General features: G+C 41.8%; 2 protein-coding genes and 3 non-coding genes across 9 annotated transcripts in view; 4 read left to right on the plus strand and 1 right to left on the minus strand.

Moving 5' to 3' along the window:
• SLC18B1 (solute carrier family 18 member B1) overlaps nucleotides 1-6289 on the minus strand; it is a 36227-nt gene extending 29938 nt beyond the window's left edge. The window contains exons 1-3 of one of the 4 annotated variants that reach the window (XM_086317900.1): nucleotides 6081-6289; nucleotides 4901-5243; nucleotides 4363-4502 (exon numbers count right to left, since the gene is read on the minus strand). In XM_086317900.1, coding sequence (XP_086174026.1) covers nucleotides 4363-4502; nucleotides 4901-4961 — 201 coding nt within the window. In that variant the 5' untranslated portion in view covers nucleotides 4962-5243; nucleotides 6081-6289. Of the gene's footprint in view, nucleotides 1-4362; nucleotides 4519-4900 lie in introns of all 4 variants that reach the window. The other 3 variants (XM_086317901.1, XM_086317899.1, XM_086317903.1) reach the window with 3 other exon arrangements.
• Nucleotides 6290-17626: 11337 nt separating this feature from the next.
• On the plus strand, nucleotides 17627-21131 carry RPS12 (ribosomal protein S12). Of its 2 annotated transcripts, none has more exons than XM_086317905.1 (6): nucleotides 17627-17685; nucleotides 17793-17843; nucleotides 18028-18144; nucleotides 19377-19479; nucleotides 19918-20019; nucleotides 21042-21131. In XM_086317905.1, the coding sequence occupies exons 2-6, from the start codon at nucleotides 17830-17832 to the stop codon at nucleotides 21102-21104; spliced, it is 399 nt and encodes a 132-aa protein (XP_086174031.1). In that variant the 5' UTR covers nucleotides 17627-17685; nucleotides 17793-17829; the 3' UTR covers nucleotides 21105-21131. The 2 variants fall into 2 exon arrangements, with proteins under 2 accessions (XP_086174031.1, XP_086174030.1); XM_086317904.1 differs by having other exon boundaries at nucleotides 17627-17671.
• On the plus strand, nucleotides 18365-18437 carry LOC147366156 (small nucleolar RNA SNORD101). The gene has a single exon (XR_015133503.1). It is a non-coding gene; the product is annotated as a small nucleolar RNA SNORD101 (small nucleolar RNA).
• Nucleotides 19760-19836, plus strand: LOC147366157 (small nucleolar RNA SNORD100). The gene has a single exon (XR_015133513.1). It is a non-coding gene; the product is annotated as a small nucleolar RNA SNORD100 (small nucleolar RNA).
• On the plus strand, nucleotides 20789-20918 carry LOC147366158 (small nucleolar RNA SNORA33). The gene has a single exon (XR_015133511.1). It is a non-coding gene; the product is annotated as a small nucleolar RNA SNORA33 (small nucleolar RNA).
• Nucleotides 21132-23040: the final 1909 nt, after the last annotated feature.

Here is a 23040-nt window from a genome sequence, read left to right on the forward strand (position 1 = left end):
ATGGCTGGATGGCATCAGGGACTCGATGGACGTGAGTCTGAGTGAACTCTGGGAGTTGGTGATGGACAGGGAGGCCTGGTCTGCTGCGATTCATGGGGTCACAAAGAGTCGGACACGACCGAGCGATTGATCTGATCTGATCTTCCATCACTAATCATCATATGAGATAACGGTATAGAGAAAAGAGAGCTCTCACTATTAAAAATGTCTTCACTGGCATCCTAGCCAAAGGTTATTCTGTATGTAGACAGGAACATGGAGTCCATGTTTCTACCACACCAAGCATCAGGGGGTGCCAGGGGGCTCACTGTGTCCCTCAAACTTCTTATGCCGATGTCCTAACTCTCAGTACTTCAGCTGTTGTTGTTGTTGAGTCACTAAGTCATGTCTGACTCTTTGTGACGCCATGGACTGCAACATGTCAGGCTTCTCTGTCCTTCACTATTTTCTGGAGTTTGCTCAAACTCATGTCCATTGAGACAGTGATGCCATCCAACCATCTCATCCTCTGTCACCCTCTTCTCTTCCTGCCTTCAATCTTTCCCAGCATCAGGGTCTTTTTCGATGAGTCAGTTCTTTGCATCAGGTGGCCAAAGTATTGGAGCTTCAGCTTCAGCATCAGTTCTTCCAATGAATATTCAGGATTGATCTCCTTTAGGACTGGCTGGTTTGATCTCCTCACTGTCCAAGGGATTCTCAAGAGTCTTCTCCAGCACCACAGTTCAAAAGTATCAATTCTTTGGCACTCAGCCTTCTTTATGGTCTAAATTTCACATCTTCACATGACTACTGGAAAAGCCATAGCTTTTGACTATATGGATCTTTGTTGGCAAAGTGGTATCTCTGCTTTAAATACACTGTCTAGGTTTCTCATAGCAACTTAGAAGATGACCTTATTTGGAGAGAGTCTTTGCGGGAGTAACCAGTTGAAAGACGTCACGAAGGGTGGAGTCTAACCCAGTATTACTCGTATCTTTGTAAAAAGGGGAAGTGCCTTCAGAGAGACACGTGTAGAGGGAAGATAATGTGAGAAGACACAGGGAGAAGTTGCCCACCTACAAGCCAAAGAGAGAGGCCTGGGACAGATCCTCTCCTTATAACCCTCAGAAGGAACTGACCCTACCAATGACAATGATTTTGGACTTCAGAGCTGTGAGACAATACATTTCTGTTGTCCCCAGTCTGTGGTACTTTGTCATAGCAGCCCTAGTCACATAGAACAGGTAACTCCAAGGGAAGGTGTTATCAAAGGGGTCGATTGAGATGTGGAAACAATAACTTCCCTGGTGGTCCAGTGGTTAAGACTCCATGTTCCCAATGCAGGAGGCACAGGTTTGATCCTGATTAGGGAACTAAGATCCCAATGGCCAAGATGTGGCCAAAAAATAGATGAGGAAAGAACATTCATTGGTCAAGTTATATCCATGTTGTTTGCTTAATAGATCTGAAAGTTATTAGTTCTCAAGTCTGGCTGAAAATGTATAGAAGTTACAGCAACTAACATTTATTGGCCCCTCATTATGAGCCATGCTGATCTATATGGTTTCAAACAAGTAAGGGATGTACTTTTAGCTGGCCCCTTTTTATAGATGAGGACACAGACTTGCAAAAGTTACTTGTGTCATGGTCATAGTAGTCCTGTCCGTTTCCATCTTGCACAGGTTCCCACATTCTCTGTGAAAGTGGGATGGGGACTTAGCATGTTCGAGAATCACACACCACAGCAGCAACTGAATACTGCTTTTGACATGCGGATCCTGCTGCATGTTAGGATGGCAAGAACGGTTGTCAAAAGCAAAATTCATTATCCTCTGCCAAAGGAGGAGGGGGCCAGGAAAAGGATGAGTAGAAACATTAATTCTACACCACAAATTAAGAAGAAGGACCTTGTTTTTCCTTGACCTAATTAGCTCGTTAATAAGAAGCATGATGGGGCTTCCCCGGTGGCCCAGTGGTAAAGAAATGGTCTGCCAATGCAGGAGATGAGGGTTCAATCCCCGGGTCAGGAAGATTCCCTGGAGGAGGAAATGGCAACCCACTCCAGTATTCTTGCTTAGGAAAGCCCATAGACAGAGGAGCCTGACAGGCTACAATCCATGGGATTGCACTGAGTCAGGCACAACTTAGCAACTAAACACAAACAAAACAGGAAAGAAAAACAGAATACACAGGGGGAAGAGCAAGTTTTGCCAGTGTGTTTGTCAACCCTAATGCTTTTATTAAAAATGAAAAAGAGCCCACTCTTCATGTCTATACCTTTTAAAGTTAGAACGCTCTCTCTCCTGCATCTTGCAAGCAAAAAACTAAATCAAATGCTTAAAAAAAAAGAAAGAAAGCACACATCCACAGCCTGCTTTTCCTCTGTCTGTATTTCACTGCTGCTAAGTTGCTTCAGTCGTGTCTGGTCCGACTCTGTGCAACCCCATAGACGGCAGCCCACCAGTCTCCCCCATCCCTGGGATTCTCCAGGCAAGAATACTGGAGTGGGTTGCCATTTCCTTTTCCAATGCATGAAAGTGAAAAGTGAAAGTCAAGTCTCTCAGTTGTGTCCAACTTCTAGCAACCCCATGGACTGTAGCCTACCAGGCTCCTCTGTCCATGGGATTTTCCAGACAAGAATACTGGAGTGGGTTCTCATTGCCTTCTCCACTGTATTTCACTAAGAAGAATCTAACACTAGTTACTCTCACTGAGTTCCAGCTGAATCAGACATGCCTTTCTATCTAGTTGGCCACTACTCCTGTTCTTCTCTGTCTTAATTCCACAGCTTCCATTCCTCATTTTCTTCCCCCCAAATCCATATCTGTCCAGTCTAATCTGTCTTGCCCAAACATTTCTGATGACTTCTCACTGACGACATCTTTGACCTGCATAGAAGGACCCTTGCCTTTGAGCACCAACCTGCCTTTTCAGATCCTCAGCTCCCATGGACCTTACTGCGCCCAGACACAAGCCCCACCATTGTCCATGGTTCCCTAAGAACATGCTATTTACTTTGCTAATTTCGTGACTGTCTCCTGTGAGTTTCTCACCTAGAGGACCCTTGCCTCTCTTGTTCACCTTGGGAACTAACATTTCTCAAGACTCACCTTGGGCTTACCCTGCCAAGTCCCTTTCAGTATTACTCCTTCTCTCCTTCCCTCCCACATCTGCCAGTCTCACTCATCACAAAATTAACCATTCCCGTCCCTAGAGTCTCCTTACACTTTGGACATCCTCTTCAAGGAGATTCAAATACTCTGCAACTTTCTTTTCATACTTTTTCCCTCCCAATGGACCGATGAGAGAGGGACATTTTCCTAATTTTTTTCCAACCCCAATACATCCAATACCTAGCATACTCTAAGGTGGGAAATGGTTGAACCTCCCACTCCCATTCAGTAAACAGAACTGAACTGGGCCAGTCACTTAACTTTGAGGTCTGTTTCTTCATTTGCAATAGGATGAGATTCTGACTATTCTGCCTATCTTACAGAGTTGCTCCAGAAACCAAATGGGATAAACATGTTGGGAAGTACACTGAAAACTAAAAAGAACTTAATGGGTACAGGGTTGTACTACTGTTCTTTTAGCAGAGAAGCCATGTTTATCGTCTTTTGTAGCACACAGAAGGAAGGACCATATGTTATCAAAGAAGTCAGAGGACTGGGAAGGACCCCTGCATCATGAGCTGAGGCTTTCCAAGACGGCATGAAGCAGAACACACAGGCATATTGTCCACACCCAGCCAAGACAGTGTCATTTCCTCCATACTGCACCTCACCAACCTCCAGATTTCAGGTGGATCCTCTAGGGGTTACTCCTTCATGTCTGTGCCATTATCCATAGACCCGAACATCACATAAAATGCTATGATTAGAAGGACCTGATCAATATTAATCAGAATTCCTCCTTGGCACAAATATTGCAACTAGATTCCATACAAAATTCAACTCAGAAAAGGGAGTGGACCATGCCTTCCTAATTCCAAAATATTCATAAACCCAAAATCCAGGAAGCTGTCACTGTCTTAATATAGATCTTTCGCAATAACATTGAAATCTCAGTTATTCAGTGCACTTCCTTTTTTTTTCTTTTTTATCGGTTGCAGAAGCCAAACAGATGAATCAAACTTCATGATGAGCAAAGCAATCTTCAGAAGGTCAATTATATTTAGGTGAATTACTTCTCAAGATGATGTTATTATGACTGATTTTTTTTCCTTCTAGTATCAAATATTCTATAAGAATTCTTCTGTTGGCTTAAGTTCTATACATTATCTTTGCTATATGCAGGTTTTCACATTCTCCATACTGTCAAGTGAAATTTGTCAAAGGCTTTTAAAAAACATTAATAGTTCATATGAATATCAAAATGTCTTACCTCCTTGGGGAAAAAGGGTCCAAGGATAGAATAGCACATCATGGAACCTAAGTTAATGGAAGCTGCTGATATCAGTACAAAAATCTGTTCTCTTGAAAGCCGCCTGGATGTCTCCACTGCACCTCCTGGAGGGCCATCACCTTGAAAGCAAATAGGCTGCAATTAAATACGGTAATTGGGGCTACTGATCAAAGTACAGAAATGTCATTTCTGTGTACAGACAATGTACTCTGAAGGTAATATCTGCTGAGCTAAAGGCTATTTTGAATATAGCATATTTGGTCTAATGTAACACAATCCTTGTATATCACTGCAATTTTCAAAACATATCACTTTCATTTGCATTACTATTCCCTATTAGAATTTCAGTGCAGAATTTATCAAACCATCTGCTTTGTTTTGCCTTCACCTTAAGGCTTATTTGTTTCACCTTTAATAGATTCTTTCAAGAATGATGAGGTCACAGGATGCTCTCCAAATGGTACTATCCTCTGAAGTAATGTACTTTCTCAGGTTGAAAAGTGAAAGTGTTACTCACCCAGTTGTATCCAATTCTTTGGGACCCCTTGGATTGTAGCCCGCCAGGTTCCTCTGTCCATGGAATTCTCCAGGCAAGAATCCTGGAGTGGACAGCCATTCTCTTCTCCAAGGGGATCTTCCCGACCCAGGGATCAAACCCGGGTCTACTTCATTGCAGGTGGATCCTTTACTGTCAGAGCCGCCAGGGAAGTCCACATTCACAGGTTACTAGCTTCATATGCTACATGGACTCAATCATGTTTTAATCACTTCCTGTTAGTGGTTTATTAAGGTGGCTCAGTGGCAAAGAAGCTGCCTGCCAAGCAGGAGATGTGGTTCGATCCCTGGCTCAGGAAGATCACCTGGAGAAGGAAATGGCAACCACTCCAGTATTCCTGCCTGGAGAATCCCATGGACAGAGGAGCCTGGCCGGCTATAGTCCATGGAATCTGAAACAGTCAGACATGACTTACTGACTGAACAGCAGAAAAATTATTGAAGTGTAAGTAGGAAAAAACAAACTAAATCATTCAATTGGAGAAGTAATACTTACAGTGGCAGCTCCTGGAAAAACAAGTGTCATAAATCTATAAATCAGTAGTGTTTTACAGTAATTACTGGTCTTCTGCATCAATTAACTTAATATTTATTCCCAGGGCTAAATTACCATTTAATTTAAAGACATCAGGTCAATTACTCAGTTCCAAACACCCAGTAAATCTATTTGCAATTTTTAAATTATACATGGTTTTGAAAGAAAAGAAGTTTAAGAAAATATATTTTGTATTTTCTGTATTTTCAGAGGTTGCCATTAAATCTGTGAGACAGAAGCAAGTCTTAAGAAGTTTTAAAAATTTTGGTAGTGGACGAGGAAAGGAACTGAAAGAGTTAAAAGGGTTAGGGGGATAACAGTGGGGCTGGAACTGTCACCATTTGCACTTTCCTAAAGGGCATTCTTATTTGAATGCATTCTTAAACACAAACTACTTAAAAGTAGAGCCACAGAAAGTCATCAGAGACCACATCCTGTCACGCCAGTATCCAAACTTTAACCCTTTCCAGGGAGAAAAAATACCCACTGCCAGGACCCTGCCTTTTCCAATCTCTCTAAAACAAACCAAGCTAAAAGCAATTCAATCGCTGTTAAAGACACAGAACCCAAGCCACAGAGGTGCAACTGGCCTCCGGCTCTCCGTCACCTCCTGGGGGGCGTGGGCCTTCGGGGTCTCCCGGTGAGTCCATATGCGGTGCGCGGTCTCGGCGGCTCCCGGGTCCAAGCCCCTGGGACTCGACCTCGAACGAGCAGAAGCGCAGACGGCCACCGCTCAGCGAGGCCTAGACATCCCTGATTGCCTAAGGACAGCGCGCCTCAGAATTCCACGCAGACCTGGACAACAGCGAGTAGCTCCCGGAGGCGGGGCGGAGAGGGGGCGGAGCAATGACTTTTTTTTTTTTTTTTTTTTTTAAGGCTCAGCCTGTTATCCACCAACAGCCAGGACCTGTTCTGTCCACAAATACTCATGTCTTGTCCATTTTCTTTCTGTATGGGAAAGAAAAATAAAAATGAGTCTGTATTTCATATAACTGAACCCCATATCTTAAAATGAGTAAAATTTAGGAATACCAAGAGTAAGAAAGGAAGCTTATGTAGACACAGAAAAGATAGGTAGTACATAAAATTAAAAACTGGCTTCCCTGGTGGTTCAGTGATTAAGAATGCACCTGCAATGCAGGAGAGTGTGATCCATCCCTGGGTGGGGAAGGCCCCCTGGAGAAGGAAATGGCAACCAACTCCAGAATTCTTGCCTAAGAAATCCCATGGACAGAAGAGCCTGGTGGGCTACAGTCCACGGTCGCAAACAGTCGGACACGACTGTGAAATTTAAAAATGCAAATGTGAATTAGAAAATTAGGTTTATAACGACTCTTTTTTTTTTTTTTTTAAGTAAAATCAAGTTTATTTAGAGAGATGCATATTCCATAGGCAGAATGCAGCCCATCTCAGAAGGGGAGAGTAGCCAGGACATTTTATTGAGTGAGTTATTCTTTAGAATGGGTGAATGGCGTAGTGTTTGTAACCACTGAAGCCAGACATTAGTAACCTGGAAATGAATTAACTGATGTGAAGTACTCTGAGTTTAAAAAAAAAATTGCAAGAATTATAATGAATGTTGAAGACACATGGTGGAGTTGCTGGGAGAACCACTTCTGGAAGGAGAGGCTCGAGGTTCAGTTCAGGCACTTGTCCTCAGCGGGACATACCCTCCTTCTGCATTCCTGGGATTGAAATAAGGAGGAAGGAAATTGAAAATATTTTTTAAATTTTTTTCTAGAAATTTCCAAAAAGTGAAACTTGAATTTGCCAAGCAGAAGCAACTATTTGTAAATTATTTAAATTTCATTTATAACATTTACATTGCATTGGGTATTATAAATCATCCAGAAATGATTTAAAGCACATAGAAGGATGTGCTATAGGTTATATGCAAAGGCTATGCCATTTTATATAGGGGACTTCAGCATCTGTGTTGGGGTGTTGGGGGTCCCAGAACAGATACCCTTGGATATCCAGGGATGACTGTACTAGCTGATTGTGACTGCGTCACAGGTCAGTTTCTCCATCTGTGTGACTGGGATTGTAACGCCTGTCATGGAGAGTGGTTGTGAGCACTGGTGATAAAGTATGTGAAGGGCTTGGCTCTGGAAAGTGAAGCCTGCTATGTTATTCTCACCCTTACAATTTTCTGGCACAAAAAAATAGAGGCTTCACTTATCTTCAACTGATTTACTGTTTGGGAAGGGTTAAAGTTTAAGGAATGGAAAATTCTTAATTTGGGGCCAAGATAAAATACAATAACTTAGGACTATTGAGCTACTCTCCTGTGCCAGGCATTGTGAATTCAAAAATAAGTGAGCCCCATCCAGTCTCTGCCCTTAGGTAACATATATACTCCCTTCTAGCAGATAAAACAGACACCGATTAACAATTTATTATAATGCAATGCGTTCTGTAAGAGAAACATATTGGAAGAACTGTTTACTTGTATTACAGTGTGTGTCGAAGATTATGTAAACATTTCTGGGAAAGCAAGTAGGTAAGGAGAGCCTGTAGAAACACTAAACAGGATTAGCTCTAGCAAAGTTTTCTTAAAGTGGACTCCAAAATCTTTTTGATCTAACCCCTGCCAGTTTCTCCAATCTTATTTTACTCTACATTCTTGCTCCAATCTAACATCAAACCATAGAAGATAATGTTCTTGAATTACTTATTTGATGACTGCCTTCTCCCTCTCTTTTTTTTTTTGTTCTTTCTTTCCAGACTGTTCTTTAAGCAGCTATTGGATTGCTAGACTGGTCCTCTTACTTATTACTCTACTAAGAAGTTTCCTTAACTTCATCTTCCAATCAATCCTTCAACTGAATTTTTAATTTGTTGTAGGCCTGGCGTGCTGCAATTCATGCGGTCGCAAGGAGTCGGACACAACTGAGCTACTGAACTGAACTGAATTTGTTGTCATCTCTTTCTCTGTATCCCTAGTCCCATTCTCTCCCTATCAACAATAATTCTTGCATGTTTAATACAAAATTTGTTTGTATATATTTTCATAAAATGTACATTTTTGTTTTGCAACTATCTTTTAATTTACATAAAGATTTTGTGGTACATATATTCATACTCCTGTCTTCCTCTCACATCTAACCTCTCCTTCCAATCCTCCTTCCAGATCCTTAGTGTTATCATGGAAAATATTATCATGTTCTTATTTTTCTGCACCCACTGTAACAAATAACATGAATTTGGCAGCTTAAAATAACACAGCCCTGCAAGCCAATAGTTCAAGATCAATTTCACTGAGACAAAATCCAAAATAATCTCTTAATCTCAAGATATTTAACTTAATCACACCTGGCCCCCCCTTTTTTTTTTACAAAAGGTAACATTTATAACTTGCAGGGATTTAGAATTTGGACATATCTTTAGGATCCATTATCAGCCTACCACAACTATCTATTCATGTTTTTATATGTTCATCTAGACATATATACACATATGAAACATTTTTTTTTCTTTACAAACTAAAATGGAATAATAATATGGTCTTTGTTTAAATGTTACCTCGAGTTCAGTCTTACCCCTCTATCCAAAATACAGCCCCTTAACTCTTTGTCTCTTCATCCTTCTTTATTTTTCTTCCTAGTATCTGTATCAATCCAGGTTGCCTGTTTCTATTAAAATAACTGACTTCTGTTCATTTGAGCAGAAAATGAATTTACCCTAAGTTATTTGGTAACACATCAGGAGGGTTGTACACACCACTCAGGGACTACATGCCTAAAACCATACCCAGTGTTTATTGGTTGCGTGGTATAGATCTTTTTCCATCCTCTTACTCTTAACCTATCCATATCTTGGATATTAAAAATGCATCTCTAATAGACAGAATATATGATTTTTTAAAAATCCATTCTAATGATCTCTATTTTTTTAATTTGAGCAAATAGCTTATTTACATTTAAGGTGAGTATTGACATGGTGGGATGGGATTTAAGTCTACTATTTTAAAAAATTTTATTTACTTATTTGTTTTTGGCTGTGCTGGGTCTTCATTGATGCTTCTGCTTTCCTCTAGTTGTGGCAAGTGGGGCTACTCTTCGTTGCGGAGCACAGGCTCTAGGCGTGGGGGCTTCGGTGGTCGTGGCGCGTGGGTTCAGCGGTTGCGGCTTGAGTACAGGCTCAGTAGTTGTGGCACACAGGTTTAGCTGCTCTGCGGCATGTGGGATCCTCCCGGACCAGGGATCAAACCCATATCTCTCCTGCATTGGCAGGCGAATTCTTTACCACTGAGCCACCAGGGAAGTCCCCTAAGTCTACTATTTTATTATTTGTTTTATATCTTCCCATCTGTTTTTTTTTTAAATTAGTTTCTTTTTTATTATGGTCTTTTTGTCTAATTGAAAACAAATTTTGGAATTACATTGGAATTTATCTGTTGTGTTTCTAGCTATGTCATTTTGTGTTATTTTTTAGTGGTTGCTTAGTGTTTTCAAAACACATTCCTAACATTTCTGGTCTATTTTGAGTTAATATTGTAGCACTTTATGCAAAGCATGAGAACCTTACCACCATATAGGTCCAGTTATCCAGTGTCAGCTTCCAATTATTTATGTTCTAGTTTTTGTAAGTATTACAATTTTTTGCTTTAAATAGTTGTATGTATTTTTAATTAATAGGTGTATGTATTTTTAATTAATAAGAGAAAAATAATGTATCATGAATAATACTTTGTAGAAACTCTGGATTCTCTTGTGTTCTTTCAAAGAGTTTTGATTGCTTTTTCTTTTCTAATTTCAGCAGAGTTAAGCTACCTTGACTCAAACTTTATGATTAGATAGCATCACAAACTCAAGGGACATGAATCTGAGCAAATTCTGGGAGATAGTGAAGACCAGGGGAGCTTGGTGTGCTGCAGTCCAGAGTGTCAGAGATTTGGACAGGACGTTGTGACTGAACAACAACAATGAACAATACGCGTGTGTACAGGGGCCAATCAGAGATTTAGCTGAGTCTCTACACAGAATCACTACACAGAATACTGGTCTTCACTTTCTGGCTCTCTCCTTTCTGGGACTACCCCTCCCCTCCATTTTCGGCAGCTGTGTTTGCTCTAAAGTCTGTCCTCTGGTTTTCAAGGCAGTAAAATTGAGGCCCTCTGACTATTAGCTGTTCCACGTGGTGCTGACTGCAGGCTCCCCTCATACTGAAATCCATAAACATGGGAATGCAGCCAGTGCCATTCCTTTTCACAGCTGTCAGTCTCCAACCCCACTGTCCACTTCTTCTGCTTTGGGCCATCCTCCAGGATCTGCAGGTAGTTGTTTCCAAACTTTTTAGACTTACATTTGTTATCTGCAAGAGGGTTAGTCTTGCAAAACCACTAGTAATGAATATTTATTGTATTTTATTAAATTATTTAACTGTGATGGATAGGGTGAAAGATCTTCATTTAGTCATATAGTAAGCCAGACAGTTTGAGAAGCACTAAAACTCAGCAGTGGCCACAGGACTGGAAAAGGTCAGTTTTCATTCCAATCCCAAAGAAAGACAATGCCAAAGAATGCTCAAACTACCACACAATTGCAATCATCTCACACGCTAGTAAAGTAATACTGAAAATTCTCCAAGCCAAGCATCAGCAATACGTGAACCGTGAACTTCTAGATGTTCAAGCTGGTTTTAGAAAAGGCAGAGGAACCAGAAATCAAATTGCCAACAGCCACTGGATCATCGAAAAAGCAAGAGAGTTCCAGAAAAACATCTGTTTCTGCTTTATTGACTATGCCAAAGCCTTTGACTGTGTGGATCACACTAAACTGTGGAAAATTCTGAAAGAGATGTGAATACCAGACCACCTGATCTGCCTCTTGAGAAACCTATATGCAGGTCAGGAAGCAACAGTTAGAACTGGACATGGAACAACAGACTGGTTCCAAATAGGAAAAGAAGTACGCCAAGGCTGTATACTGTCACCCTGCTTATTTAACTTATATACAGAGTACGTCATGAGAAACGCTGGGCTGGAAGAAGCACAAGCTGGAATCAAGATTGCTGGGAGAAATATCAATCACCTCAGATATGCAAATGACACCACCCATATGGCAGAAAGTGAAGAGGAACTAAAAAGCCTCTTGATGAAAGTGAAAGAGGAGAGTGAAAAAGTTGTCTTAAAGCTCAACATTCAGAAAACAAAGATCATGGCATCTGGTCCCATCACTTCATGGGAAATAGATGGGGAAACAGTGGAAACAGTGGCAGACTTTATTTTTCTGGGCTCCAAAATCACTGCAGATGGTGACTGCAGCCATGAAATTAAAAGACGCTTACTCCTTGGAAGGAAAGTTATGACCAACCTAGATAGCATATTGAAAAGCAGAGACATTACTTTGCCAACAAAGGTCCGTCTAGTCAAGCCTATGGTTTTTCCAGTAGTCATGTATGGATGTGAGAGTTGGACTGTGAAGAAAGCTGAGCACCAAAGAATTGATGCTTTTGAACTGTGGTGTTGGAGAAGACTCTTGAGAGTCCCTTGGACTGCAAGGAGATCCAACCAGTCCATTCTGAAGGAGATCAGCCCTGGGAGTTCTTTGCAAGGAATGATGCTAAAGCTTAAACTCCAGTACTTTGGCTACCTCATGCGAAGAGTTGACTCATTGGAAAAGACTGATGCTGGGAGGGATTGGGGGCAGGAGGAGAAGGGGACGACAGAGGATGAGATGTCTGGATGGCATCATGGACTCGATGGACATGAGTTTGAGTGAACTCCGGGAATTTGTGATGGACAGGGAGGCCTGGAGTGCTGATTCATGGGGTCGCAAAGAGTCAGACACCACTGAGTGACTGAACTGAACTGAACTGAACTGAACTTAAAATAATTTGTAAAAGTTCCTGTAACCAAAATCTCTGGAGTTACCTTGTTTCTATCATTCCCTAAACCTGATTGCTCAGCAAACCCTTTTATTCTCAGAGCCAACTCATTGCTACAAAGTATATTCATTTTGTAGTGGGAGGGGGTGGGGGTGTGGGAGGGTTATGTAGACCATAGGTTACTCTGTTGCATGCAGTGAACTATAATTGATACAATATTATCCAAATTTTCTATTACTTGTCCTAATATAAAAAAGGAACAGCTGTCATTTACAAATAAAGAAACCATTTGTAATCAGAGACGAGGGAAGCTGACAGCAACTACAGCTAAGTGTCATGTGGCTGAAGTCATACAATATCTCAAAATGACTATGGCAGACCACATAGATGCTCAACATTTACTAAAAGTTAAAATTAGTGTTTAAATGATGCCATAGAATGTCCAAACCATGTGCTAAAGAGCATCTCATCAATTCTCTGCTTCATTTTACAGCCGAAGCACTTTTGAGACCCGGAGATTAGAAGTACTTTGACCAAGACTACAGAGTCAGAAAATAGTATAGAGTGGAATCTATATGAAGAATTCTTAACTACCAGTCTGCCTTTTAACTTCTTTGTTGGGGTTAAAACTGGTTGTGTAAGAAGGACTTTTTTTTCCCCTTTAATGTATGTGCTTAGTTGCTCAGTCGTGTTAGAGCCTTTGCAACCCCAGGGATTGTAGCCCACCAGGCTCCTCTGTCCACAGGGATTCTCCAGGCAAGAATACTGGAGTGGGTTGCCATGCTCTCCTCCAGGGGGTCTTCCCAACCCAGAAATCGAATTGCAGGCAGATTCTTTACTGTCTGAGTCACCAGGGAAGCAGTCCCCACCCCCCCACCCCACCCCTTTAATATTTTAAGTTTTAAGCACAGCAGCAGACCTGCCTTCATTCCAATGATTCTTCAATAAAAACTGCAGTTGTCGAGTACATGTTAGTGCATCAGGACCCATTTTTCAAAAAAAAAAAAAAAAAAGTTACACAGATAACAGCAGAGCTGGTCTATAGGAAGCAGTATTGGGAGCTGAAATTTTGCACACCCAGGTTCTCCTTGTTGGCCAAGTGAATAAATTGCCCATGTTGCTGGTTTACAATTAATTTATTCATGAATATTAAGTATTGCCTCTAATTGTTTCGTTCCTACCAATCCTGAACCAGGCCTGTGGTGAGCTGCCACAGCACCCAGACAGCTCTGGGTAGCATCTGGTAGCAAGGAAAACAAGGGCTGAGGAAACATTTTTAGTAATACTTCAGAAAACTTACACATTATTTTTACAAACTGCTACTTAGAGACTTCATTAATCTATTCCACTCCACTCTCATTCATCTATTTTATTCTTTTTTATGCTGTTTCCTCTCACCAACTGCTTTCTCCTTTGATTTGTCCTTTGATATAATTGGATTCTGCCAGAGCTATTTTTCAGCTACAATTATTTTTCTTCAATATGTTTAAAATCATATGCTACATAAGCCAAGGCTAGACCTATGTTCTGGAGCTTCAGCAGGATAATAGTTTTGAGTTGTTTTCATGTTTTTAGCTTCCATTTCCATCCATTATATTTATTTCTACTCCCCAAAGTGGAAACATTTAAAAGTTTTCAAATTAAAAGTGGTTTTCTGGGATTCCCAAAGCCTCCAACTAGCTCACAACAGGCATAAATTTGTCACAGAAGATGTCAACATGGCTTTCTTTTTGGTGTGCTGACTATCCAGATGCTTCTTTAATCTTATTTCATTTCATGAATTCATTTAGTACACACTGGTTTAGTGACTCCAATATGTAAGTCACGGTACTGAATGCCAGATGCTTTAGGACAGGAGAAAGGTTATATTAAGAACCTTTCCATGTATTCTCCTGTGAAGTTATTTATAAGGTAAGTAACTATGTCACTGGAGAAGACTCTTGACAGTCCCTTGGACAGCAAGATGATCAAGCCAGTCAATCCTGAGGGAAACCAACCCTGAATACTCACTGAAGGACTGATGCTGAAACTGAAGCTCCAATACTTCAGCCACCTCATGTGAAGAGCTGACCCATTGGAAAAGACTCTGATGCTGGGAAAGATTGAAGGCAGGAGGAGAAGGGGCCGACAAAGGATGAGATGGTTGGAGGGCATCACCGACTCGATGGACATGACTTTGAGCAAGCTTTGGGGGTTGGTCATGGACAGGGAAGCCTGGCGTGCTGCAGTCCATGGGGTCACTAAGAGTCGAACGTGACTGAGACTGAACAACAGCTACTACTTCACAGGCAGTGGTGAACACTTTTAACAATTATCTCTTTTTACTCCTCATAATATTCTAGTATTATCACTTTACTGGCTCAGAAAAATAAGCCATTTGCCAAAGGCCACAGAGTTAGCCAGAATTTGAACTCAGCTCAGCTACGCCCCACCACTCCCTGATATAAAATCTTTCCTGTGCACTGGTTTAGCTTCTGTTCCCACTTTTGGTCTTTTAAGTAAAGCTTTTTTCAGTTCAACACAAACATCTTTCCTAGTATTTAAACTGTTCTTCATCCCCTTCTTTTTTGACATCTGTCGTGGGTTGAATTGTGTCCCCACAAAATATATAGGTCAAAGTCCCAATCCCAGCACCCCATATCAAGACCTTATTTGGAAATAGAATTATTCTATATATAATTAATTTGGACACAGAGACAGATATGCACACAGGGAGAACATCCTGTGAAGACTGGAGTTATGCTGTCACAAACGAAGGAACATCAAAATTGCTGGCAAACCTCAGAAGTTAAGAGAAAGGCATGGAACAGATTCCCCACCTTAGCGGTAACCAGTCCTGCAAATACCTTGATTTCAAACTTCCTGTCTTCAAAATTATGAGAAAATAACTTTGCTGTTTAAGCTACCAGTTTGCCATACTTTGTTATGGCAGCCTTAGCAAACTAGTACATCTACACTTAAACGATTCAGAAACTCAGATTTCTACTGTTGTGTCTTTTTCTGCTTGACACTGCAATATTCCCCTTCTCTGTTTATGTGATTTTTTACATGATGAAGGTAGAACCAGTGGTATCATTGCCAAATGTGAGATGTCAAGAGTTATCTTTGAAATCTTGATCTCCCTCCCACATTTGGGCAATCATCCAAATGGCTGAAGGCTTAGAAGCATCAGCTTTGAAGTCAATGGGGCTCAAATACCAGTTTCCACATTTACTAGCTGTGTAGCTTGGGCAACTCCTTAAGCCTAAGTTTCTTTCCCCATTAAAAGGGCTAACACCACCACTACCACATGAAGTTTCGATGATACTTAAGGGAGAAAATATAATAATTAGTACATAAACTGACATCTAAACAAAATTACCTATTATCATTAACGTTTCTAAAACACACAAACTTTAGAATTTATTTTTCATAGGTATTTCAGACACATATTTGTATACATTATTTAAGCGTTATAATCTGCCAGTATGAGAGTGACTCTAGCTATTAACTCCCCTGAGGCCTTCAGGTGTTATCAACTTTGGCTCAAATCTTAATCTCACCACAAACATGAGAGCAGCAGGAATAAATATACTCATCTTTATAAACTGTTCCCCACCTCCCAAAAGCTCAATAGTTAAGTGAATAAGTGAACAACTTTTTAGGATGAGCTATGGATGGAAATAAGTAGGTTCAACATGTATACAACAAAAGCTTGAAAGTTAATATTGAACAACATGGATTAAAATTCCATTACATCATTACTCTGGCTAATTCTACCTCACACTCTGAACACGTTACTCATTGTTTTTTGTTTTTGTTTTTGTTTTCCACAGTACTCAAAAATTTAACATTATCTTTGTTTGTTTGTTTGTTCTTCGTTGTTCGCTGGATTCATGGGTGCTAGAATCCCAGGGACGGGGGAGCCTGGTGGGCTGCCGTCAATGGGGTCGCACAGAGTCGGATACGACTGAAGCGACTTAGCAGCAGCAGCAGCAGCACCTATCAAACGCTTAATAATTGCTGTCTTGGCTACTTGTCAGAAGAGGAAGTTAGAACACAAGAAATGACATCAGGCTGTATTTCATTACCATGTATTTCATTAGCGTTCGAAATGCTGGTGGGGGAATGGTCAGTCAATGCAAAATTCAGAATATTGCTTTCTGAGAAAGTCAAAGTTAAAACTGACTTCTCAGAGAAGATTCCACTAACTCCGCCAGTCCTGGAAGGCGAAATTAACGCCGGATTTCTCAAAGACTACGTTTTCTTCTCTGTATTCCCAGACCTTGTCCCTATGTTTGGTACACTGTGTTTCAAATGCACCTGCTGAATCCCGATTTGGGCGGGATTACGAATCCACCGGGCAATTTAGCGTTAAAAACAAAACAAAACCCTAAAAACAAAAACCCCCAAACCAAAACTTCTTTTAGAACCAACTACATTAGGGAACCGTAACCAATCATTAGGCTGGCCAGGGGTTTCACTTAACAGTGGTCAGCAAAGTGGAATTTGAGATGCGCTTCAGAAGTAGCGAAAACGTGTTGGCTGTCGTTTCAGGAAAACACAGACACACAAGTACGCGCGCAATCACCCACAGACTGACAAATCACGAACATTCAGAGTGACTTAGAAACGAAGCGAGAGTGTGCCGCTCAGGGAGGCCCAGTTAGCGGGGTCGACAGGAAATTACAAGTACGGCGTAGTAAGGGTTAAAATTTGGCACCCTACTCCAGTACTCTTGCCTGGAAAATCCCATGGACGGAGGAGCCTGGTAGGCTGCAGACCATGGGGTCACGAAGAGTCGGACACGACTGAGCAACTTCACTTTCACTTTTCCCTTTCATGCATTGGAGAAGGAAATGGCAACCCACTCCAGTGTTCTTGCCTGGAGAATCCCAGGGACGGGGGAGCCTGGTGGGCCGCCGTCTATGGGGTCGCACAGAGTCGGACACGACTGAAGCGACTTAGCAGCAGCAAGGGTTAAAATTAGTTTTCCACCTCAGCCTGGGGTGCCTGGGCTCCCAGAGCTTTAAAAGATCGCGCGGACAGCAGCCGGGCCCTTCTCGCGCTCCGTAGAAGAAGCTCTCTGGGCCTCCGCAGGCCGCGCCTCCAGCGGGAAATGACGTTAAGAAGCTGCCCGCGCTAGTGCCTGCTTCGTGAGCCAATGACCGGCCGAGCAGAGTCAGAAAGTTAGTAAGAGTCCTGTCTCAGGACCGCCTCAATCCGGAAACAGAAATTCTCCAGGCCCGGCATTGCCAGAGCCAGCTCTTCCATAGAAGAGAGTGCGCACGCGCCCAGGGGTCCTGGGAAACCCTTAAATACCGTCATGCGGGCGCAGTCGTTCTCTTTCCCTGCCGCCGCGGAGCCGCGCGGAGGCGGAGGCTCGGGGTGAGTGAGGCAAAGTAAGGGTGTTGGTTATGCAGCGTGGCTGCATTTTACTTGGAGTTGGCGTTGAGTATGGGGGGCTAATCGGGATCATTTCTTTAACTTATTGCTGTTTGTTTTGCAGTGCATTCAAGATTCGGCTCCACCCGTAACCCACCGCCATGGCCGAGGAAGGGTGAGCCCAGGGCTGGGTGGTGGGGCGGGCAAAGCGTGGGCCTGGACCCAGTCGCGTGGTTTCTAGATGTGCCCTGGAGCCGTAAGCGCATCTGGCCTACCTTGCTGATGACTGCCGAGTCCAAGGCGTTAGATTGTGGGCGAGAATTTACCACATTAAAAAACTTCAAATTTTTGTTTTTTAGCATTGCTGCTGGAGGTGTAATGGACGTTAATACTGCTCTGCAAGAGGTACTGAAGACCGCCCTCATCCACGATGGCTTAGCACGTGGAATTCGCGAAGCTGCGAAAGCTTTAGACAAGTACGTGTATCAGTCTCAATACTGTGGGTTGTTGGAACCGGAGCAAAACTGCAGCCGAGGGAAGAAAGCGTGAAGTTCATGGTGTTAGCACAAAAGTTCTGAATGACATCCGTTCTACAGGAAACATAGGAAAAGGTATCAGCTCAGAACTCTAATGGCCCGCTGAGTGTGTGGGTTTTGAATGGGGATGAACGTTTGATTCTTGAAGTAAAACTACAGTGTTTGAATGATGACTTAAGTTGTCGGATACCCCTTCACTCCTTCTATGAGTGAAATCTCATAGTCTGACAAACCTGTAGATTTGGGGACTAATTTCATTGTTAGTTCGGGAATAGATGGGAACCTTCATTTTGAACTTCGGAGACTTAAACCACTAAATTACTGTGGCAGAAACATTTGGATTTAGCATGAAGTCTCCACTGTTCTTGCCTGGAGAATCCCAGGGATGGTGGGGCCTGATGGGCTGCTGTCTATGGGGTCGCACAGAGTCAGACACGACTGAAGCGACTTAGCAGCAGCAGCAGCAGTTAGTAGTAGCTGTAGGGGTCAATGTGGATGAGAAATACTTGTAAATTTACTCAGGTCTTTGGGCTGGTTATCTTGGCAAAACAACTTTTTAAGATTTAAAGCCAAAATTAAGGACCACTAAGCTGCAGTCCATGGGATCGGAGGAGTCGGACCGACTGAGCGACTTCACTTTCACTTTTTATTTTCATGCATTGGAGAAGGAAATGGCAACCCACTCCAGTGTTATTGCCTGAAGATCCCAGGGACGGGGGAGCCTGATGGGCTGCTGTCTATGGGGTTGCACAGAGTCGGACACGAGTGAAGCGACTTAGTAGCAGCAGCAGCAAGCTGAGTGAATTTAAATCTATGAATTTGGGGTGAATTTGCCAGTGGAACCAGCCTTTCTTGGAAAGCTGGTAGAATCTACTTTACTATTCTGCAGGAAAATACTGTGCAATATTAGATTGGGCCCAGTAACAGGTAACAGTTAAACAGTTGCTATATGTGAAATTTAGAGTTTTACAAGTTTTTGAAGATTAGGTGGTTCTATAGACAGATCGAAGTAAAGAAATAATATGCTTTCTGGCAGCTACTTCAAACTGAAGTTGTGTTCTCCAATGCCTGGTTAGGTTTTTGCCAGTGTATCCAGTGCAAAGATAATTCTCTTACAGACTGCAGGTGGATTTAGACCCAAATTTTAGTTTCTGTTGGATTTTGCATTTCAGGCGCCAAGCCCATCTGTGTGTGCTCGCATCCAACTGTGATGAGCCTATGTATGTCAAGTTGGTGGAGGCCCTTTGTGCTGAGCATCAAATCAACCTGATTAAGGTAAGTTACTCTTTGGATTTTGTTTTTGTGAAAGAGAAATCAGCTTATTGTAAATTAGGCCAGTTACAGACGTGTGTCCACATAAAGGTTATCCATAATTTTTGTCATACCAGAGAAAGTTTGTAAAGAACTCTTCTGCAGGTCTGAAAAGCATCACAAACTTGGCATTTGTTGGCTATGCTAAAGCTAGTTAGGGAAGCATTTTTATTCCTGAAGATTTAAATGCTAGTTTTACGTTGATACAGAATAACCTGCGTAGGGTATTGATAGGTTTCTTTGGGCTGTACATGATGACAACTGGCTCCCTCTACTGAACCGTGGTGAGGAAACTGCCATGTCACCCTATCTGACTACAGCCACCTTTCATCTAATGTATTGTCAGTAGTATTAGTGCCTACTTGTGTGGTGATTTATTTTTGTTCTTATTTCCTCTAATAGGTTGATGACAACAAGAAACTAGGGGAATGGGTAGGCCTCTGTAAAATTGACAGAGAGGGGAAACCTCGTAAAGTGGTTGGTTGCAGTTGTGTGGTGGTTAAGGTAAGCTGATATTTATGTCTGGCATAAATGTTGTACTGGGTAACCATGTCTGTTTGGAGAAGTGATACTAGTTACATTACCATGCAAAACTTAAAAGCTTAAAAGTGATCTAGGGTTCATTATACAAAGTATGACTGTTAAATTTTGTGGTTAGATTTTTGTCCCATCCTTGTGTATATTACAAACACAAACAAGTTACGGTAAAATTGTCAGAAATGACACAACGTGGAATTTTGTGTGAATATTTGAATGAGTTTTATGTAGATACCTTCTGTCCAAGTGACGTTAGTGTGTCAGATGATTGTTTTTCAGTGTGTTAGTCATGCAGTCATATCTGACTCTTTGTGACCCCACGGACTGCAGCCCACCAAGAGCCTCTGTCCGAGGAATTCTCCAGGCAAGGATACTGGAGTGGCTAGCCATTCTCTTTCAGGGGTAATCCTGACCCAGGGATCAAACCCGGGTCTCCCACATTACAGGCAGATTCAAAACAAGCAAAAACATCTTAGTGATTGATTCTGATATAGAAAGTGAAAATGAAACTCATGGTGCTGGATAATACAGTTGTATCAGATATAAATATTGAATGTAATAGTTCTCAAAGTGTAAATGAAATAACAATTTTTGGCCAGGCCACAGGTGTTAGTTTCAGCAAAAATCTCCTGGTCAATAATTACAGAGTTAACCCTGTAATAAGTCTTAAAAGCAAATGTGTAATTCTCAACAGACATAAAGTCTTTCTTACAGAAAAAGGAAATAAGCCATAATTAAGCCAGCCAAAGAATCTGCTAACCTGAATGTGTTTCTGCAGAAATTTAGAAAATGCTGGCAATAGGAAAGCCATGTTACGAGCCTTAAAGACATTGAAGTCATTAAGGTCCCTGAAAATGGCTACAAGGCATTTTAATGGTGGGAAATACTTAATAAGGTGTGCTTTTTTTTTTTTCTTGGTAAAGCTTCACTAACTGGTGCTAACAACTTGGGAGTTTGTAAATTTTAGTAAAATCACATTTGTTTTTTAGGACTATGGCAAAGAATCTCAGGCCAAGGATGTCATCGAGGAGTACTTCAAATGCAAGAAATGATGAAATAAACTGATTTCTTGTTTTCCATCTCTGGCTTTTTATTTGGGGCAGGAAAATTAAAGTGTGTTAATGAAGGACAAAAGATTCATTGTAAAATAACTGGATGCATGCTGTTTGTCCTGCTTTCTAAGTGAAAGCATTTTTCCCAACCAGTAAGTAATTTCATTTGGCAAGTAGAGCCCAAGTGAAGATAGGCTTGGTGATGGTCAGGGTTTTATTGGGTGGGTGTTTATGACTGACAGACTAATCTATAGCCTAGAAAAGTAAACTGGACAAATCAGCAACATGCAAAGGGAACTGGATTGGATTTAGGCTGTGGGGCACTAGAAGGTATGTGAAGTGCAGGTGTGCTTTTGTACAGCCCATTAGGGTAGGTCAGGGTTTCTTGTTTAAATATCAGTCACAGAAACATGTGCTTTCATGTACTCAAGTCCCCAAAATTCTCACGGAAAGGCAATGGTGATCTGTGTACTTGAAGCCTCAGTCAAGTTGAGATTGTAGGAATATGAAATTCCCGTATAGATAACCAAGTGGGGTACTTTGAGTTTCTCTTAGTTTACCAGTCTAAGTATGCAGTGACAGGGCACATGGGAAAAGGAATTAGTTTTAATTGCAGTTTCTTTATATGTCTTAATAGATTCTCTGTATATTTGGTGCTGTTTGAGTGTGTTTATGCAGTGGGAAAACCATATGTTTGATCTTTTATGGGAAATAGTGTAATTCAGGCTAGGAAAAATAGAATTACTGCAATGTGCATTTTCATACTGATTTCGCTGGCCTCTCTCAAAATTAGTGCTAGGAAGGCTTGCTTTGGCCTTTGTTATTCTCAGTTCATGAAGTTGTGTCTGACTGCAACCCCATGGACCTGTCCATCATGGGGCAGTATAATGGCACAAAGCCCTTGATTAAGGGACATGAGTTTGAGCAAACACCAAGAAATGATGGACAGAGAAGCCTGGCAAACTGCAGTAAATGGGGTTGCAGAGTTGGGCAGGACTCAATGAACAACTGAATTTTTTCCCTTTTTTGTGTAAGAGTAAGGGGTTTCCCTGGTGGCGTAGCTGTAAAGAATCCACCTGCATTGTGGGAGACCTGGGATCAATCCCTGTATTGGGAAGATTCCCTGGAGAAAGGAATGGCTACCCACTCCAGTATCCTGGCCTGGAGAATTCCATAGATTGAGCAAGGCAGGCCAGTCTATGGGGTTGCAGAGTTGGACATTGAGTGACTTTCAGAGCAAGAGGAAGAGCTATTGATCTAGACAGTGGGTTTACTAGGCTCTTCATTAAGTAATTAGCTAGCTTGTGTTCCCCAAGCTAGATCTCTAGAGTGTCCTCTGCTCCTACCTTGTTTCACAGTCCATAGACACCAGGTTTCAATGGCCCCAGTGTTGGATCTGCACTGCTCAGTTGCAGTCATGTTCTTCATAATCTGTTCTACCTCTCCTGAGGTGCATCCTTCAAGACCCAGCTCTAAGAATTTTAGTTGTGATTTCTGGTTGTGACTTGTCTGTAGTTTATATGAAACTGAAGTTGCTCAGTTGGGTCGGACTCTCTGACTGTGACCCCATGGACTAGCCCACCAGGCTCCTCTGTCCATGGAGTTTTCCAGGCGAGAGTACTGGAGTGGGCTGCCATTTCCTTTTCCAGGGGATCTTCCCGACCTAGGGATCGAACCTTGGTCTCCTGCACTGAAGACTGACACTTTTACCATCTGAACCAACAGGGAAGCCCAGGTTTATCTGAGGGAGCTCATCCAAAATGTCAGGGCAGATGCAGGTATCTTTAGTGGGGAAAATAGCATTACCAAAGGAATTCTGGCCAGTCCATTACATGATACTGTTTTTTTCTCCCAGGGAGAGTGAGACTTCAGTTCACTTGAGCTACAAGAAAACCTCCATGGCAGTTTTTTTCCTGTTCCTAATTTTTTGTCTGGT

Source organism: Bos grunniens, chromosome 9 (genome assembly GCF_055505025.1).
Source record: "Bos grunniens cultivar Pamir isolate PY7600 chromosome 9, Bosgru_T2T1.0, whole genome shotgun sequence".
In the NCBI taxonomy this organism is placed as follows: Eukaryota; Metazoa; Chordata; class Mammalia; order Artiodactyla; family Bovidae; genus Bos; species Bos grunniens.

Coding starts and splice junctions, on each gene's coding strand:
- RPS12 (XM_086317905.1), top strand. Junction 19,480..19,917: donor ATCAAATCAACCTGATTAAG/GTAAGTTACTCT, acceptor TTCCTCTAATAG/GTTGATGACAACAAGAAACT. Junction 20,020..21,041: donor GCAGTTGTGTGGTGGTTAAG/GTAAGCTGATAT, acceptor TTTGTTTTTTAG/GACTATGGCAAAGAATCTCA.